This window comes from Atractosteus spatula, chromosome 1, assembly GCF_055471065.1.
Source record: "Atractosteus spatula isolate fAtrSpa1 chromosome 1, fAtrSpa1.hap1, whole genome shotgun sequence".
Taxonomy (NCBI): Eukaryota; Metazoa; Chordata; class Actinopteri; order Semionotiformes; family Lepisosteidae; genus Atractosteus; species Atractosteus spatula.
Genome location: NC_142706.1, coordinates 57,996,834 through 58,013,540, shown reverse-complemented (window position 1 = coordinate 58,013,540; position 16,707 = coordinate 57,996,834). Strand labels below are relative to the sequence as shown.

At 49.0% G+C, this 16,707-nt stretch overlaps 2 protein-coding genes across 2 annotated transcripts in view; both read right to left on the bottom strand.

The window, feature by feature from the left end:
• Window positions 1-4,065, bottom strand: part of kmt2d (lysine (K)-specific methyltransferase 2D) — a 61,770-nt gene extending 57,705 nt beyond the window's left edge. The window contains exon 1 of the mRNA XM_088912417.1: window positions 3,196-4,065. The gene's annotated coding sequence lies outside the window, so the exon portion shown is untranslated. The remainder of the gene's footprint in view (window positions 1-3,195) is intronic.
• Window positions 4,066-6,253: 2,188 nt separating this feature from the next.
• On the bottom strand, window positions 6,254-15,297 carry rhebl1 (Ras homolog, mTORC1 binding like 1). The gene is made up of 8 exons (XM_088912416.1): window positions 14,836-15,297; window positions 13,765-13,836; window positions 13,436-13,503; window positions 11,750-11,832; window positions 10,977-11,033; window positions 10,847-10,894; window positions 10,509-10,590; window positions 6,254-10,264 (listed from the first exon to the last, which is right to left on the bottom strand). Exons 1-8 carry the CDS (start codon window positions 14,885-14,887, stop codon window positions 10,172-10,174), a joined length of 555 nt encoding a protein of 184 aa, XP_088768542.1. The 5' UTR covers window positions 14,888-15,297; the 3' UTR covers window positions 6,254-10,171.
• Between the last annotated feature and the right edge of the window lie 1,410 nt (window positions 15,298-16,707).

Here is a 16,707-nt window from a genome sequence, read left to right as displayed (position 1 = left end):
GCCATGCGCCAGCGTGCTGCCAGTAAAGCACGGGCAGTGTTCTTCCAACCTGACCTGCACAATTTCCAGCCAAACCACACTTCCTGCGGGTGTTCATTTCTGGAGGGAGTGTGGAGCTTCTGCAGGGGAGCACAGGCCAGCTGTGCCACCACACGCCACTAGAGTCCCCTTTTCCTCTTCCTGTTGAGCTGTGAGCATGAGCTGTGAGCGATGGGGAGAATGAATTAAGGGAGGCTGCCTAGTACATAACAGTTTCTCTGTGTGCGCTGTAACCAAACCGATTTTTATAGAACACCTCCCATGGGTGAAACCTGAATCAGAGGGGATAAGCAGAAACTACAGAAGGGTGCACATAAAACTAAGAATGGGAGGTACTGCTTTACACAAAGTATGGTGGGGGTGTGGAACAAGCTATCCAGACAAGTGGTTTAAGCCGATACCCTGTTTTCAAGAACCAGATGGATGAGCACCTCAGATCAATTTGCTACTGACTACCAGATTGCCTAGATGGGACGAATGGCTCCTCTTGTTTGCATTGTCTTGTTCTTGATCTCCTTTGTAAAGGGAACCATTATAACTGATTCAAAGACATGGCTAATGGGATTAACCTACTCCCACGTTAATCTCTTGTCGTGTAACTGCTGTTTTAATTCCATTCCTCCAATTCCATTCCTCCATCCATTTTCTAACCATGTCTTCTAATTCAGGGTCATGGGGGAGCCAGAGTCTATCCCAGCAAGCAACGGGCACAAGGCAGGGTACACACCGGACAGGACGCCATTGCAGGGCACCCAAACACACACAAGGACCAAGCTTCCCAGAAGTCAATTAACCTACCAGTAGGTCTTTGCACTGTTGGAGAACATACAAACTCCAAACAGATAGGACAACAGGAATTAAACCCAGAGCTCCAATGCTGCAAGGCAGAAATGCTTACCAGTGTACCACCATGTACCTGTGCTAACTTATTTTTTAGCTTATTTGTGAATCTGCTTTCACTGATTGTAGAATTCTGGTATTGCTAAAGCATAGATTTTTTGCTGAAGTCCTGCCCTTTGCCATTACCAATGAGGGCTAAAAAAGTATATATTCTCTCTCATTTACTTCATGCCTGAAACGTAAGATTAGCTTTACTTAAAGACACTTTAAATCACATTTAAAGACTGTTACTAAAACTGAATGCAGAGCACTCTTAGCTTTGTAGGAAGAAAACCAGATGAGGTTTGACAACATCAAACATTAAATATGTACAGATACTTCAAATGTTTACTACAACAGTGTTCTTACTGTAATGTTACTTGTTTCTGATAAATAACTTACTGCAGTTTATAGAACTGTAATAAACTGCAACTCGCATCTCATAAAAGTAATCAGGGGAATATATTTAAATATAACTCATGTATTTATATCCTGCAATTTCTACGCTGTTTATAGGGTCAGTACGTTATCCTAAATAAATCGGTTTCAAAACTTTTGCTCAGTAATTGACCTAAAGCACGCACTGTTACGATACAGCGAGTGTGATCCCGCCCGCCACGTTACTTTAAGGTCAATCTCACTATGGACTTAAAATAACACTTTAAAAACTCACTTTTTTGCTTCCTAGACCGCTAACCAAGTTAAAGCCTATAAGGAATATGCGAATAGTTCAGCGAAAACATTTCCCGAAGATTGCCCTTACAGGTTCAAAGCCTCTATATGGACCGAGTGACTAAAACGAGTTTCACCGCAGCGCGATCGGCCACGCTCTGTAGGAAAGCTCGGGGAGGTGCCCGGCGGTTAGGCCTATAGGCCGAAATCGAAAGAGAAACACGAAAAACCCAAATTAACACTCTCGCAGGCTAAGATGCGACGGTAAACAGACACAAAAGCAATGAAACTCAATTTCAGCCATACTTTCCCTTGTAGTTTCTATTTGAGAAGTATCCAGAATGACCCCGCAACCCCTTCACAATTTCGCCGATGTAAACACAAGACATATAATGTTAAATTAACACTGTATATCTAGAATAACATTTTCATTACTTCTGAAATGTTTTAGAGTATGGGGATAAGTTTTAATCATAGTTGAACTATAAACAATAAATCTACAGAGAGGTTGTGAAAACATAGCTTATCAGATATTAGGGAAAAGGAGAAGTAGTCATGAAATATTGGTATATCCCTATTATTTAAGTAAATTGCTCATTAAAACGCTATTCGTAAATACACGTTGCGTTAACATGCAGGATTTTATCCAGGAATATCAAATACTTCATGAAAGTAAATGAACTTGAGATAAAAACATATGTCTTGTTTTCTTCAATAAACAACATACATTAACACAGCCAGGGCAGAACACCATACTATAAATACAATCAAGCTTCATTATTAAAAACTAAACCGTGCCTTCAAGGCGTTTTATTTGAAATTTCGTCTTCATTAATAGCGGAGGGGGTGGGGGAGTTGGGGTTAAACAAAAGAGATTTATTCCCCAATTAAAATGGAGAGATGCAATGTTTTGATGGAGGCCTGAAAGCGACATATATTTGTCAAACCCCAAGACAACCAAAAACGAACGGAAACGTATCCCAACTCTTTCACGCGAAAATAACTTTCAGCTCCTAAACGCGTTAAAAAAATAAAAAAATAAAAATCCTGAATACAAATGATGGCTAAAACAAAGGGTGGGATGGGGTGGCCTGTTTCTGTACGCTGGGAATTGTTCGTTATTGAGCTACATATCGTTTTGAGTGCATTCCAGCTCTCAGAAATAATCATATTAAACCATCATATTTGATTTGAAAGGTGCGGGGCTCATCCGCTTGGTACACGGGCAGGACTGTATTAGGAAACCCTACTGACGTTCCCTAAAATAATAATGGACCTTTAAAAAAAGTTACTCCCAAAATAATAAAACTCTCTTTAATACAGTGTTAAACAAATAAATGTCTACCAAAATCCATAAGCGGGGAAGAATAAGACACCGGTAACCCAGAATGGCGTGTCTAAATGTTTAAATAAGAAACAATGTTACGGACAACGCACTTCGCACACTGTACGGGGATACAATTTCCCTTTTTAACCCCCGCAGTTTGTAGGATTGAACATTATTAAACGGAGGAACAGAAGGGCGTAAGAGTTTTTGGAGAGTAATTTGCAATAGTTAAGAAGGACGAAACCTGTGGTACAAGAGAAGCGAGGACGAAAACCCACCTTTTCACAGCGCGATCCCGGAGTCAGATCAGCCCGGCCGCAAGCTCGGCGCCGGCGGCCTCCATCGGGGGAACAGCTCGGCGCCCGATCGAGCATGTAACCCTGCGGGTGCTTCGGCGATTTGTTTTTGAACTAGTTGTTTCGAAGAAAGAGAAGGAGGTGTGCAATTATTCCCGCTCGCAAAACATACACCGACCCCAGATCTTGACGCGCACAACTTCACGGGAGCGGGTCTCCGGCGGTCCTGTGCGCTCCGGGCTCCGCACAAAAAGTGTTTTTACACGACTGCGCCGCACACGGCCCTCCCGGGTTCCCTTTAATCCGCACAGAAGGACTGATCCCACCGGTCCGTTTTCTTTGCATTTAACCTGGCTACAGTTTGTTTCGGCGAAACAGTATTATCGTCTTCCTGCTGTGGGCAAACTTCAATATTCCCACCCACTCCGAAAACGCGTCCATTCTGAGCCCAGCGCGTTTTTCAGTTTTATTTCATTTCCAAGCCTTCAAGCGCTAAACCGATAAGGTACAAATGGCTTAAGTTATGCCCCGTGGTATCTGTGGCCTGCCTCGATATGTATGTCTGTAGGAATTTTATTGTTTTAAGAACCGTAAATGTCACAGAACAGTGGGGGTTGGAGCGATTGAAACACGGGAGCCATTTTCGACCAGAGAGTGATAAAGTCCCCGGGCGGCACTTATGTTCCTCCACATTCACAAAAAATAAAAGCACAATAATAATATAAAACAAACCGTGTCTAAGTCATGTTAACTCACTTCTCATGCACAAAAAAAATATTTGGCGTCATTTAAAAAAATAATTCCGTTAGTTTTTTCCCCCTTCGGCCCGTATACTGTACGTTATTGAACTGGAGGAAGGATACACAACAAGATGTTGAGTAAACATGCTCCTCGGTGCTTAGGCCAGTTGTATCCCTCCGCGTAAGTTAACCCTTTCTTTTCCGACCTCTCTCTGCGCAGCTCTTTCATACGTCTTACTACAAAGCGTAAACACATGCGTCGACTTTGCATCTTTCTATTCAGCGATTTACGGTTCATTGGATCCGTAAACAACACTCACAAACAATAATCACAATATGTATCTTTGGGAATACGCTATCTGCAGATCACATACAGTGTTAAAAACACAGGACAAAGCTCCGGGTCACTCAGATCTTTTTAATTCAACGTGAATACTGCTCGTTATGTTCAATTTTGATTAGATGATTTCCTTCATGTGTTTATTAAGAAAGTTCAGAAGCGAGAGGAAATATTCTGCCCATCAGGCCTGTCTGAGAATTAGTAGTTAATTGATCTGAGGACCTCTGTCAGATGTTTTCTTGAAAGAAAACAGGTATCAGCCTCAAAAACATGGGTAGCTTGCTCCACCCCCCCACCACCCTTTGTGTACAGTAGTGCTTCCTATTCATTATGTTAAGTACACTATCAAACAGTCTCCGCCTGTGTACTCTGGTTTGTGTTTGACTGCGGATACCGAAAAAGTCACTGGGTTGACTCTGTCACTTGGATCAGGTCCTCTTAAAGTCTCTTTTCAAGACTGTCTCTTCAGACTCAGTTTCTTCAGCCTGTCAGTGTAGGGCACTCCCTTCAGACTAAAGAGACTAATAATATTAATAATAATTCCTTACACTTATATAGCACTTTTCTGAACACTCCACTCAAAGCGCTTTACAGGTAACGGGGACTCCCCTCCACCACCACCTGTGTGCAGCCCCACCTGGATGATGCAACAGCAGCCTCAGTGCGCCAGTACACTCACCACACACCAGCTCTCAGTGGGGAGGAGAACAGAGTGATGAAGCCAATTCAAAGACAGGGATCATTAGGAGGCCATGGCTGGTAAAGGCCAATGGGAAATGGGTTACACCCCTACTCTTTTCGAAAAATTCAGTGGGATTTTTAATGACCACAGAGTCAGGACCTCAGTTTTATGTTTCATCTGAAAGACAGGACCTTTTTTACAATATAGTGTCCCCGTCACTATACTGGGGCATTAGAATCCACACAGACCGCAGGGTGAGCGCCCCCTGCTGGTCCCACTAACACCTCTTCCAGCAGCAACCTTAGTTTTTCCCAGGAGTCTCCCATCCAGGTACTGGCCAGGCTCACACCTGCTGAGTTGCAGTGGGCTGCCAGTTGGGAGTTGCAGGGTGATATGGCTGCTGGCAATGAGGGAAATGAGCAGGGATCTGGCACCTCCTGAGGACAAAAGCTTAGAGCGCCAGCTATTCCCAGGCGGTCTCCGATCCAAGTACTAACTAAGTCCAACCCTGCTTAACTTCCGAGATCAGACTTACTTCCTTTAGCCTGTCAGTGCAGGACACCCCCTTCAGACCAAAGAGACTCAGTTCCTTTAGCCTGTCAGTGTGGGACACTCCCTACAGACTAAAGAGACTCAGTTCCTTTAGCCATCAGCCGTCTTCCACTGCCATTGTCCAGTCAGCCCGACACTCAGCGATCCTCTACGACTGACCAAACGCTGGAACATACATCTGTGCCGAGACAACTGCACTGGCTACCAGTCTCTTACAGGCAGAGTGCAAGACTCTCCTCGACTGACCAGGCGCTGCATGGTCTGTGTCCCGTGTGCCTGCAGGAGTCACTGTCCCCCCCCCAGCTCCCCGCCCACTCCCCTCGTTCCGCTGGCTTTAGGCTCCTCAACCTTCCCAGGACGTCACATCATAGAGAGCGTTTGGGGGTCTTTTCAGCAGCAGCCCCCACCCCCCCAGTATTAATCTCACAGCTCCTGCAGAGGTTTTTAAACCCCGCCTTACAACGGAAGTGTTCACTGACCTTAATTCCCAATCCATTTATTTTCTCACTTCAATCAGGTTTTACTGTAGTTTCTCTCGACTGCTTCTTAATGGATCAAGTGCCTTGAGAAGGCGCTGCCCTGAAAGGCACTGTGTGACAACAAAAGTGATTGAGTGAACACTTATCCTGCAGTAATGAGCCCGATGTCTTGTCCACAAAGGCTTCTGCCATGTTAGAAGCAGCCGCCCACTCTTCGGTGTGCGTGAACAAAGCAGAGACAGACACCTTTTTACAGGAGTAGAGGGTTTATGTACAAAACTGTTTACAGAGAAGTTTCCGGGTGCCGAGCACAGCCACGGGCCACACTAGGGAAACCGGGGCCAAATCCAAAAAAGCATGTTCCTCCACAACAAAGCTCCATGCCTTTTTTTTAAAAAACATGTTACAGAATGAAAGAACAGGAGAATTGCCGTCGAGGTCTCTGTATGCAATGCGTCCCGTCCGACACGAAAGATCCGTGGGTTCCCGCTGTTTTCCTGCGCGGCGTTCCTATCGGAGGATGAAGAACGTGTCCAGACAGCCATGAGCACAGCACCATCGGCCAGGATGGGCACAGGAAGGCACACAGCCCAGCCACACCCCTCCTTCAGGATTACCAATCACCAATAATCATCATTAATCACCTATTCAGGCTGAGGTAATGCATTCATTCAAGCTGTAGTTAGTTCATCAAAGGTCAAGAAATGGGCTTTTTTAACAAAGTAAGTTGAGGTCCTCAGCTCAACACATAGTATGGCATATAATTCCATTGACAGGGAAAAAATTAAATGCATGAATAGTTTTACCGTTACGGAAAAAGAACTGCCATGATTTTTTCTTCAATATTTATAAAGAAGGTGGTCATTAAAACAGGAAGAACTGCAAAAAAATAGGAAGAGGTAGTGAGAGGGGAGGAATACAAAGATGTGATGGGAAAGATAAAAATATACTGACAAAGTACGGGCTCAGCAGCCACAGCCAGGCCATAGAAACTGGACACAGACAGACCTGGCTGTCCAGAGAGGACAGGCTCAGTGTCCACAGCCTGGCCATAGAAACTGGACACAGACAGACCTGGCTGTCCAGACAGGACAGGCTCAGTGACCACAGCCTGGACATAGAAACTGGACACAGACAGACCTGGCTGTCCAGAGAGGACAGGCTGTGCTCCCACTGCCAGCACAGAGAAGCAGAGACAGAGATGTACTTTCTGCCGCACTATGAGAAAAACTCTGGGATTAGACAAACATTCCTCTCTAAAATAAATCTAATCCCAGTTTTCCCACTCCTACCAGAATCCAATCATCTTCCTGTCCTACTGGAGGATCGAGCTCAAAAGAGCTACAACCCAGTATGAGATCTCCTGCCACAGCCTGAGGGACAGAGAGTGAGCCTCTCAATGTCATAGTCACGAATGTAAATGTTTTGCTGTTATTGCTTTGGCATTACTGTAATTAAAATTAAAAATTGGATTAAAAAGAGAGGTAGAGAGACAGAGAAAGGGGAAAATGAGGAAGAGAGAGAATGAAGGAGAGGAATACAGAGAGAAGGAGAGAAGAGATGGAGGGACAGATTGATGGGGGCACAAAAAGAGAAATACAGAGGTAGAGAGAGGCGGCGGAGGAAGATGTCAAGTATTACAATTCAAACATCTTATTAACAGCTACCCTGAAACCATTACACTGCTGTGATTAAATAATTACGGTAACAACTGTGGGATTATTTACATCACTGTTTAATCTGTCAGACCATAAAATCTTGATCTAACCCTCTATGTACATTGGGGATAAATTTGAGAAAGCCGAGAACCCCCCCCCCTCCTTGCAGTACCACATACCTGCCTACAGGGGTCACTCCGGTTCAATGTGTTGTAGAAACACTTTGCAAGGTTAAGACTTGCTTACTAACCTTCAGCTCCATTTTGCTGCAGACTTCTGTTCCAACCAAAACTAATAATGAGTTGGATTAACATATCGGTTAAGGTGTGGGCTGTATTAAGTGGTAACATCACTGTCATGTCATAAAGGTTCTGTAGCTGACAGCTTGGGACTCATCCCAAAATATTTTACAATACTGCAAATATTGTAGGGGGGGTATGTCTGTTTCAGACTACAGCAGTTCCCAAAACTGCACAAGTCACAAGTACTTTTGTCTAAAACCCCCCCTTTTTAAAAGGTCAACATTGTTCACGTTAAAAAGAAAAATCTCAAATCTGGCTACACAGTAGGACTCCCATCTACTCACCCAGAATCATTCAGCAAGGCAGATGCACAAACACACATAACACACAAACCACACGCGCGCTGGTGTTCACAGCGCTGCCGACCGAGTGGGACACAGGATTAAGATCGATTCAGCTCCAGCAGGGAAGGATCCGATCAGCAGGAAGGTGCAGGAGACCAGGATCCAGGTGGCACAACGTGCAGCAGTAACTGCTAACCAAGAAATCCCGCACAGTCCTTCAGGGCCACACGCGTCCCCACACTCCAGCTTTGATAATACCTTGTTGAGCTGCAGGGGACCCGTCACCAAGGGGCACGCAGACTCTCACACCAGCGCAGGAGGACAGGGGCAAGCAGCTCAGACATTTCTCACCCTGGCTAACCGGCTCCTGTGGTGGTTCGAACCCTGAACCCTGGGTCTGGTCTAAAATCACACAGGCTGGATCTGCTGGAGACCCCTGTCAGCCCTGTGCTTGGCCGTGTAAATGCGGGCTGGGACAGCGAGGCTCTGGGACAGGACTGGTCAGATGTAGCTGGCTGGGTTAATACGTGTGCCAGGCCTCTGTACTCTGTACCAGGATTGGATGGCTAGACTGGTAAATGATCCTGAACTGCGCAAGTTAACTGTGTTCTAGTCCAGTGGATCTCAAACGTTTTAGATCATGTACCCCTTTTTCTCCATGAGGCACCCCCAACACACATACCTATTATAGAAGATACATTCATGATTATTTCTCCTGCTTATCTCCCTATTTTATTCTTATTTCCTGTTATGCCACAGCTTCTATTCTAATATTTACTATTCCTTTCTGACTCATGCAGGTACCGTCTGTAAGCTGAAAATCTTGCATTGTGTCCATCTCCACTGTAATGGACACGGGTGCCTGCATGTTGCTGACGTTTTGAACTTCTACACAGAGTGAGCGGTACTACAGGCAATGCAAAGGGAAATTTTAGTTTTTCCACACATACAAATTCATCCCAAAAAGCCTCCAACACAGCAGGCTGTTAGGTGTAACCACCAAGGCCTTAATTCAAATGAAAAATAATTAGGAAGGAAAGCACAGTGAGCACTGCAGCACATGACTGACCATAATGTGATTGCGAGCACATTTTATTGCATTTTTAGGGTCTCTGCTGGAGCTGTTCTCCCTAACCTGACATGCATCTCACTGGTTTAGAAAGGCACAGTTTAGGAAATGAAGGAGAGGTCCCACTGTTTTGTAAACTGATTAAAAAACATCAAATAAAAGTAACCTGTGTGCCACCAATATACGTGTTAATTTCAAAACCAGACGCTAAGGCAGCAATTTTAGCTCCTCGCGAGTCAAGTTTTCTGTGTAGACGTGCAGAGCACGGCACATGATTAAAACTCAGATGACGACAGACCTTGTGCAGCAACTACTGGACAGCGGTCCAACACTGGCAAGATTCAGATTGAAGTTATTCATTGCTGCAGATACAACATGCACGCTGTGCAGTCATTTTGTTATCCTTCACTTGGGGATGCCCACCCACGCCCCTGCGTTTGAGAACAGCTGGCCTAGTCCACAACAGCTCGGACCAGGTCTCACCCAAACCCGGGATCTGCCATCTCTGTCGGGACCTAAACACAACAGCCACTCCGCTGTCACAGCTTCGCTCAGGATTCTCTAGTGCAGGCGAGCTGACAGTCTAGACTGACTGTCTCCTTCCAATTCTCAATTTCTCAATCACAAAGACGGGTCTCCTGGGGAGGTAGAGAGGAGTCTGGGGTGCGACTGGCGGGCTAGGGGTGGGGGTTCAGACCAGGACAGGCTGCTTCCCTGGCGGAGTAAGCCTACGATTGCAGGGAGGGCTCTCTAAACCTCGAGTGTCTCATGGTGGCTGGCGGTGTCTGAGTGCTGGGGGAGGGGGGGCTGCCTGACCGTGTCGTCCCACCCCCCGCCCACTCCGGCGGCTGTCTACATCACGGCGCATTTCTTCTCCTCGGACGGCGCGTTGCCGTCAGCCCTCTCCATCTCCACGATGATCCTCTTGAAGACTTCCACGGCCGTCTGCAAGGTGGCGGGCAAGGGAGAAGACAGGACAGGAAATGCTTACCAAGGCTTCTTCAGCATTCAGACACACCCTGCGGACCACATGTGGGACTCCCACCCCCATGACCCTGGGTGTCGAAACTACTTCAGAGCACCACGAGACCTGCTGGATTGTGGCGCTCAGGAAGCCTACAGCTCTCCATCCAAACCAATCTCATGCTCCTTCCCGGTTGCTCTCCTGTAAGGACTGAGGAGTCCTTACCTGATTCTCTTTGGCCGAAGACTCCATGAACGCGGCGCCCCAGGAATCAGCCAGTTTCTTGCCTTCCTCTGGTTTGATGACCCTGGGGCAAGAGAGCAGAGAGAGGGTTCAATTACATGCACCAACCGCAATAACTCAGACGGACGCGATCGCACTCAGATCCACACACACTGTAAGACTCAGACACGATCGCACTCAGATCAAAGGGGCACTATTCGACTCAGGCATGTCTGCATGCACAGAAGCACACAGATCTCACTCAGATACCCTCTCACACTCGGGACACAATGGCACTCACAGACTCGACCGCTCACAGACACCCTTGCACTCACAGTTACCTCTCCATGTGAAGGTCTTTTTTGTTTCCAACAAGAACGGTAGGCACCCTAAAAAAAATAAAACAAAAACAATTTAATCATTCAAAAGACTGAAAAAACTCAACTACCCCCAGAATCCACAGGAACTTACTGGATCTTCCCAACCATGTCCAGCAGCTTGTCGTGCAGGACCTGGACCACCTCGAAGCTGCAGGAGAGGAGAGCGACAGTGTTAGGACACAGCAACTTCGGACGGAGGACAGCTCACCCACGGAGAGACCCGCGCTGCAGGGACAGGGGGGTGGACTGGTTTGGTCTTAATGTTAAGCTCGAGTCGCTCGCAGAGCTGCCGATCCAGAAGGCGGGAGTGATTTTTTAGACCCGACCTCTTTGCTTCAGAACCAGGTCAGCATTCTTGCTTTTCCATTCTGCCCTGCCTGTTTCGGCGGCGGACCGGCTCCGTACGGGAGCGGCCGCAGGCCCAGGCGGGACAGGTCTGGGCTTGGCCGGGGAGCCGGCGGGGCGAAGCTGCCGCCTGGGGCGACGCAACGAGCGAAAACCAATCGATACGTGGAACGAAAAAACAAACCATTTGGACACGGGGCAAAGCAAAACCCCGCTAGAACCGGACGACTCGCAGACAGCTTCACCTTACCTTCCACAAGTACGAGACCACAAATTCAGGAAGACCGCCCAGCCTTCCAGGTCCGGAACACGCGTCATCCCTCCCCGACCCATACTGTTCCAGGTCCCACGCAACAAGCCCTTCCCGCGTTCCCAGGAAACGCGGCCGACAGCCGTGCGGAGTCGGGACAGGGCTCGGCACAGTACTGCGGTCTCATCCGGACTTCACCCGCAGCCTCAGTCAAACCCGGACCGCACCGGAGCAGACGGAACCAAACCACAGCGCAGCGCGAGTCTCACCTCTTCGTGGAGGTGACGGAGTAGACCAGCACGTAGCCGTGGATGTCCATGGAGTGAGACTGGGGGAAGATGGAGTACTCGTCCTGGGGGACAGGTGACATACAGGGTCAGAGAGGACCCAGAGCCTCACACACGACTCCGAGCATTACACACAGACACGGGGACAGAGACGTGACCGTGGCACTGTGAATACAGACCCTTTCCGGGTTGGGAAAAGGCACTAATGGAGGCAGGTCTAGTCTGGATCAGAGGGGATGTGTTCAGGGACAGTTGTGCTGTGGGAATCAGTGCTAACGGAGGCAGGTCTAGTCTGGATCAGAGGGGATGTGTTCAGGGACAGGAGCGCTGTGGGAATCAGTGCTAACGGAGGCAGGTCTAGTCTGGATCAGAGGGGATGTGTTCAGGGACAGGAGCACTGTGGGAATCAGTGCTAACAGAGGCAGGTCTAGCCTGGATCAGAGGGGATGTGTTCAGGGACAGGAGCGCTGTGGGAATCAGTGCTAACGGAGACAAGTCTAGTCTGGACCAGAGGGGATGTGTTCAGGGACAGGAGCGCTGTGGGAATCAGTGCTAACGGAGGCAGGTCTAGTCTGGATCAGAGGGGATGTGTTCAGGGACAGGAGCGCTGTGGGAATCAGTGCTAACGGAGACAGGTCTAGTCTGGATCAGAGGGGATGTGTTCAGGGACAGGAGCGCTGTGGGAATCAGTGCTAACGGAGGCAGGTCTAGCCTGGATCAGAGGGGATGTGTTCAGGGACAGGAGCGCTGTGGGAATCAGTACTAACGGAGGCAGGTCTAGCCTGGATCAGAGGGGATGTGTTCAGGGACAGGAGCGCTGTGGGAATCAGTGCTAACGGAGACAGGTCTAGTCTGGATCAGAGGGGATGTGTTCAGGGACAGGAGCGCTGTGGGAATCAGTGCTAACGGAGGCAGGTCTAGTCTGGATCAGAGGGGATGTGTTCAGGGACAGGAGCACTGTGGGAATCAGTGCTAACAGAGGCAGGTCTAGCCTGGATCAGAGGGGATGTGTTCAGGGACAGGAGCGCTGTGGGAATCAGTGCTAACGGAGACAAGTCTAGTCTGGACCAGAGGGGATGTGTTCAGGGACAGGAGCGCTGTGGGAATCAGTGCTAACGGAGGCAGGTCTAGTCTGGATCAGAGGGGATGTGTTCAGGGACAGGAGCGCTGTGGGAATCAGTGCTAACGGAGACAGGTCTAGTCTGGATCAGAGGGGATGTGTTCAGGGACAGGAGCGCTGTGGGAATCAGTACTAACGGAGGCAGGTCTAGCCTGGATCAGAGGGGATGTGTTCAGGGACAGGAGCGCTGTGGGAATCAGTGCTAACGGAGACACAGCTCCAGCTGTAGTTGCTGCTGCCTGGCCTGTGTGCCACACAGACACAGTCTACTCTGGACTGTGTGGAGTCAGGAAATTAGTGCCCAGGACAGAGAATGTTGTGGCGACTCAGTGCTAACTGAAGCAGCACTAATGGCAATATGGGTGCATATAGACCAATAAATGTACAAGAGCAAACAGAGACACAGATGGCTGAATGAGTCATTGCACAGACAGACAAACAAGACGGACGAACCATTAGCTATGAACAGATGAACTGCTGCAGGGACAGGGAGGCTGAGGAAGAGGAGGGGCGACAGAGAGAAAGGAGAGGCCTGGCGCCTCGGGTACCTGGCCGGCCGTGTCCACCAGTTGCAGACTGAAGTCCTGCCCGTTCACACACACAGTTTTGTTAAAGGCTGCGGACAGACGGAGACACGGCATCAGGCAGGTGTGCTGGAACCCGCCCACAGGGCGCCCCAGAGCCTCCCACCCTGCAGACAACATTCACCCTGCAGGAGACCCATTTACTGTCTGGAGAACTAAACATATCAGCAGGAAAATCATTAGGACTCTACCCTAGCGCAGGAAAACCAGGTTATGCTTCCTTGTTGAGCGTTTGCCTAACAGCGCCCTGGACTGGACCAGTGGGCGAGGAGCAGAAGGCCAGGGGCACGTACTGTTCTCAATGGTGGGGTCGTAGGAGTCGACAAACTGCCCTTCCACGAACTGGATGGTGAGAGAAGATTTGCCTGGAGAGAGAAGAACACAACTTCACCACAGAGGCGATTTCTTCAGGAGAGAGAGGACAGCAAGAGTAGTGCAAGAGGAGACTTTGCTCAACATTAACCAAATATCACCAAATTCTGCTGCTGTGACCCAGAGACACCCCATTGCATAGGTGGGGTAGAGTAACAGCAGTGCTGGGGGCAAAACAGTGAGGCGCTTCCTGTCAGGAAGTAGTCAGCTACAGGCTCCGGATACACACAGCGAGCGCACAGCACACACACACACTGGCGGCCCCGGCTACACACAGAGAGCGAACAGCACACACACACTGGCGGCCCCGGCTATACACAGAGGGCGCACAACACACACACACTGGCGGCCCCGGCTACACACAGAGAGCGCACAGCACACACACACACACACTGGCGGCCCCGGCTATACACAGAGGGCGCACAACACACACACACTGACGGCCCCGGCTATACACAGCGAGCGCACAGCACACACACTGGCGGCCCCGGCTATACACAGCGAGCGCACAGCACACACACTGGCGGCCCCGGCTACACACAGAGAGCTCACAGCACACACACGCACACTGGCGGCCCCGGCTACACACAGAGAGCTCACAGCACACACACGCACACTGGCGGCCCCGGCTACACACAGAGAGCGTACAACACACATGGAGAGCAAGGTGGGGTATGTGAAAAGATGAATTCCTAATGCTTGAAGTTGTATAGGGCTCATAAAGTGATGTTATGTTACACTGGCGGCCCGGCTCCCCACAGCGAGACACAACACGCACACACTGCCGGAGCCCTTAAGATATACTGCACATTCCCAAGTCAAGCTCTATCCACACTGGAGAAGACAGCCCGCGAAAAAAACGACCCGCAGTTTAGCTTTTCGGCCACGACTGCGATTTATAATGCAGAACCCCGAAATAAATTCTGCACATCTGTACTGAAGATACTCCTCGTGTTCACAAGAGAAACACGAACACTTCGACAAAAACTCACCCACGGATCTGTAGCCCAACAAGGCAATCTTTCTGTATTTCGCCTGAGGCATAGCTCAACAGTTACTAACAGATAATAAATAAGAACTTAAAAAAAAGCAGAAATGGGAAGTTTTCAATGTTCCGAAACAAAATGCTCTCCAGCTGCCCTCGCCTCCTCGGTCACGTGACAACAACAAACTTTTCAGAAGTCGGAGAGCGGCTCGAGCTCCCTATCCGCCGGGCCTCGCGCCGCACACCCAGGGCTCGAGCAACTCGATTCCAGCAACAGCGCCGCTCGGCAAAGCCGTCGATCTTCCCTTCGCCGATAGTTCGCGCTTTTCCTTCACTTCTTTAAACTTCCTTTTCAGTTGTAAACCGTCCAAGAAAACACAACAGAAACAGACTATTCACAGCAACTGCACCTCCGCCAAGACCGCACAAAAAATGAGTACGCACGCTGTCGTAAAAGTGTTGACGTCACGAGTCACGGACGGGCGAAGCCGGGAAGGAGCACTCACTTCTATCACGTGACGACGGAGGCGCACCCCTCACATGTGACGATTAACAGGCCGTGCAGTATTCTCTGCGTCAGGGGTACAACAAGCTGAATTAGTTTTTAAAGATACAGTATCCCGCTGATCACAAGCTATAGGATTAAATGTAAAGCCTGTAACGACTATCCCAAGGTTCCTACTAACCTCAATGAATTTTATTGTATATTTGCCAGACAGGCAACTAACCAGCACAGCCTGCCTGCGGTGTTGGAGCCCCTGAACCCTCCCTTGAGATTCAGGAGCTTGAGGTGAGGAACCTGCTAGCCAGATAACACAGCAGGAAGGTGGCGAGAACTGATCTGGTGTCCACAGCATCCCTTAAGTGCTGTGAATATCAACTTGTTTTTACTGACATTTTTAATCGGTCTTTAAGCAGTGTAAAGTTCCTGCATGGCTTAAGTCTGCGGTGGTTATTCCAGGGCCTAAGAAAGCCATTGTCTGCTGCCTGAATGACTCCAGGTGACTGGTCTGTAACCAGTGTCGAACTGGGCTCTTACCAGTTTGCCTGCAGGGCCGATAGGTCTATAGAGGATGCTGTTTCTCTCTGCCTCCTTTTCCTCCTGCAGCGCCCTGAGGCCCCTGCTTCCTGCGCACAGGTCCTGTTTATCAACTACAGCTCAGCGTTGAGCACAGTTGTGCCTCTAAAGCTGTGTGATAAAGTTCAGAGGCTGGGCATCAGCCCGTCCCTGTGCCACTGGGTCCTAGATTTCCTGTCTGACAGGACGCAGGCGGTGAAGATGGGCATCATGCTTTCTAAGTCTCTGACTCCGAATACTGGTCTGCTGTCAGCCTCACAGCTTTTACTCTCCACACACAGATGATTGTCTGTTCTTCTTAGTCTGTGGATATAACAGAGTTCACAGATGACACAACAGTAGTAGTAGGTTGGATCACTAACAATGATGAAACAGCACATAGAAGTGAGGTCAGCGCTCCGGCCATGTGGTGTCAGGGGAATAATTTGGAGCTTGACATTGGTGAGATCGCAGAGCTGGTGGTGGACTGTCACAGGTGGAGGTCATCTGCCACCACTTATCATGAATGGCCAGTCTGTGGAGAGAGTGGACCCCTTCCTGGTGCGGCCATCTGCCACTCGCCGCAGTGGGAACGAACACCAGCCTCATCATGACGAAAGCCCATCAGAGGCTGCCCTCCCTACCACAGCTGGGGAACTGTGGAGTTAATCAGGACGCAATGACACTCTTCTACAGCACAGTGACAGACAGCACGCTCGCCTTCTCGATAACAGTGATAGTGGACTTCAGGAGGCACGGTGGACGTCACACACCCATCACCATTCACAGGGCTCCAGTCGAAACTGTCAGCACCTCCAGATC